Genomic DNA, 2,692 nt, shown 5'->3' with positions numbered 1-2,692 from the left:
TATTCTATCACTCTATATTTGCTAGTTTTTAAATTATTCGCACTTTTATATTACTGTTTAGCTTCCGCACTGTGCACATGGCTACGTCACTTCCACGTGACGGCCAGCATACCCTGATCTCGGTCGGGGTGTGTCAAAAATCATAGTGCAGTATATCAAATGTAATAATATAATAAATTATAAAATTATAAAGAAATATTTAACAAATTATAGAGTTTATCCTTGTTTGAAAGTATTTTTAAATGATTGAAAGATTTTTCCATAAAAATGTTTTTGAAACCAATTCTTAGTAAAAATTCAAGTGGATTCTGAAAAAACATCTTAAGTGATTCCTACAAAAAAAACATATATTTGATGTTTCTTCTAAAAAAACCATTTAAATGATTTTAGAATTCAAAATCAATTTCAAACATTTTAAAAACACCTTTAAATAAACCATTAAAAATGAGTACAAGCTACTTTTAGAAGCTGATTTCTAGACACGTCAGCTTTAAAGCATAAATTTTTTTGTTACTAAATTTTTAAAATTTTATTTTTATGAAAAAGAAACGCCAAATGGCCTAATTATAACTGAAGCCTTTTTCCCGGTAAAATAAAGAAGCCAACAATTTTTTACGGGGACAAAGAAACAGTGCGAATCGAATTCAATTGGGGGTTAGGGTTTTTGCTCTGTGAGAAGAACAAAAATGGAGGGTTGGGACCCGAACACCAAGTCGACGCTGACCCAGATCCCACTCTTGACGACCAAGGCCGGTCCTAGAGACGGCGCGGCGTGGACGCAGCGGCTGAAGGAGGAGTACAAGGCGCTGATCGCCTACACCCAGATGAACAAGTCCAACGACAACGATTGGTTCCGAATCTCCGCCGCCAATCCCGAGGGCACACGGTGGACAGGCAAGTGCTGGTACGTCCACAACCTCCTCAAGTACGAATTCGATCTCCAGTTTGATATCCCGATCACCTACCCCGCCACCGCACCGGAACTTGAGCTCCCTCAGCTCGACGGCAAGACCCAAAAGGTCGGCCTTATTTTGATTTTTCGATTTTACCCCTTCCCCTTTTTTTGCTTTCTGATAGTAATTTAGTTTCTTTAATTTCTGGGTAATTTTGGATTTGTTTCAGATGTATAGAGGGGGAAAGATCTGCTTGACGGTGCATTTCAAGCCTCTTTGGGCCAAGAACTGGTAAATTTTCTATTTTGTTGTCTTTAATTTGTTGCATGTTTGTCGAAGTATTGTGAATTTTTTATCTGTTTGGTCACTGAGAAATTGTAAGAAATGAAAGGAAAGTGGTTTTTTTTTTTTTTTTTTTTGGGGGGGAAAATTTGTAATTTTGGATTTACAAGAGATTTCAAAATCAGCTTTGAACTCGGTTCTAAATTCGCTTGAGAATATATGACATGACAGAACAATCCAAACTCAAGTTTTGTTGCAACTCGAAATTTGTTTTGCTTTTAGATTATTTGCTTCAAGCTGAAAATTTGGATGCATGGTTTGTATATTTCAATATGTTAGTCTTCTGTTTTTGAAACCAATTCGTGTAGTTGCATTTTCTTTGTGGAAGAATGATGTTTGTTTTCTTGTCTGTGGAAGGTAAATCATTTGTGGAAAACTTGCACAACACATTTTCTTATTCCTTAATTTGAATTATAGTGGGAAACATTGATATGGGAAACTTTTGCATTTCATTGTATTCACATAGTAATTTATGACCATGAAAGTGTCATTCTTCCTTTAATCTCGTACGAGGAACTTACTCTAATCTACTCTCGAAAGCATTAATGTAAACAAACAAAGTGCCCATTTGTTTAATCAAACAAGTTTGGAGTTATCGGCTAGTAGTATTTATGATCTTTCTCATGTTATGCAGTCCAAGATTTGGTATAGCACATGCACTCTGTTTGGGTCTTGCACCATGGCTTGCAGCTGAGATTCCCATCCTTGTGGATTCTGGTATGGTTAAGCACAAAGATGATGCTGCATCATCAGCTGAATCTTAGTTCAATGTAATACTGACGCTGTACGAGTAACACCTCGATGACTGAAAATAAATGTTGAGCCATAAGTAGCAACTTACTTGGAACGGGGCGTTATAATTTATCTGCAGAGAAATACATTTTTGAGATCAAATACATACTCTTGGAACTATGTTCGTTTTAGTTTTGAAATGCATACATGTACATCGTAAGATATGAATTGATTCTTTTTTTCTGTTTCCTCTCAGTTGGTACGATCTTGTGGTACATGTTTTCGAAATTGTGTATCCTAGGGTTGAAGTCCCCGGCACCCTTGACTTGACATCTTAAAGAGTATGATTTCCCTTGAGCAGATATTCCTACCGGTTTGCGGGGCAAACTGTTGAGTTTTTCTTTCTTTTCTCGAACCGTTGAGTTTTTCCAACGTCGGGACAACTTTTTAATCCTCACATGCCCTCTCATGTGTGGTAACACTCAAGACAAACGCGTACAAAATAGATATTGGGTGACTTGAAGTAACTAATTTATAACAATTTTAAAACCTTGAAGCTGAAACCACCTTGAATCCCTAGTACTCTTTTTCAAAAGAATATGAATTGAGGAAATGATCGCCAGAATGCATCAATGGCGGAAATTGATTGAAAAATAAAATGACCAGATTCATTGTGATACAAAAAACATAAAAGTAAACCCTCCTGTTTTAAGTTACGATCATCA

The 2,692-nt window shown here is 36.4% G+C and overlaps 1 protein-coding gene across 1 annotated transcript; it reads left to right on the top strand.

Moving 5' to 3' along the window:
- Window positions 1-671: 671 nt before the first annotated feature.
- Window positions 672-2,222, top strand: LOC125475996 (ubiquitin-fold modifier-conjugating enzyme 1). Its single transcript, XM_048581541.1, has 3 exons — window positions 672-1,019; window positions 1,123-1,184; window positions 1,870-2,222. The coding sequence occupies exons 1-3, from the start codon at window positions 687-689 to the stop codon at window positions 1,997-1,999; spliced, it is 525 nt and encodes a 174-aa protein (XP_048437498.1). The 5' UTR covers window positions 672-686; the 3' UTR covers window positions 2,000-2,222.
- The last annotated feature ends 470 nt before the right edge of the window (window positions 2,223-2,692 follow it).

This window comes from the organism of the source record quoted next, unplaced genomic scaffold (genome assembly GCF_019419815.1).
Source record: "Pyrus x bretschneideri cultivar Hongxiangsu unplaced genomic scaffold, Pyrus_bretschneideri_v1 Contig17, whole genome shotgun sequence".
Taxonomy (NCBI): Eukaryota; Viridiplantae; Streptophyta; class Magnoliopsida; order Rosales; family Rosaceae; genus Pyrus; species Pyrus x bretschneideri.
Note: the sequence above shows the minus strand (reverse complement) of the source record. Positions and strands in the feature narration are given on the sequence as shown.

What these genes read in the sequence shown, in the direction of transcription:
- LOC125475996 (XM_048581541.1), top strand. Translation starts at nt 687, where the DNA reads ATGGAGGGTTGGGACCCGAACACCAAGTCGACGCTGACCCAGATCCCA. An exon ending in TCGACGGCAAGACCCAAAAG is followed by an intron (nt 1,020 to 1,122) that starts GTCGGCCTTATT and finishes GATTTGTTTCAG; the next exon opens with ATGTATAGAGGGGGAAAGAT. An exon ending in CCTCTTTGGGCCAAGAACTG is followed by an intron (nt 1,185 to 1,869) that starts GTAAATTTTCTA and finishes CATGTTATGCAG; the next exon opens with TCCAAGATTTGGTATAGCAC.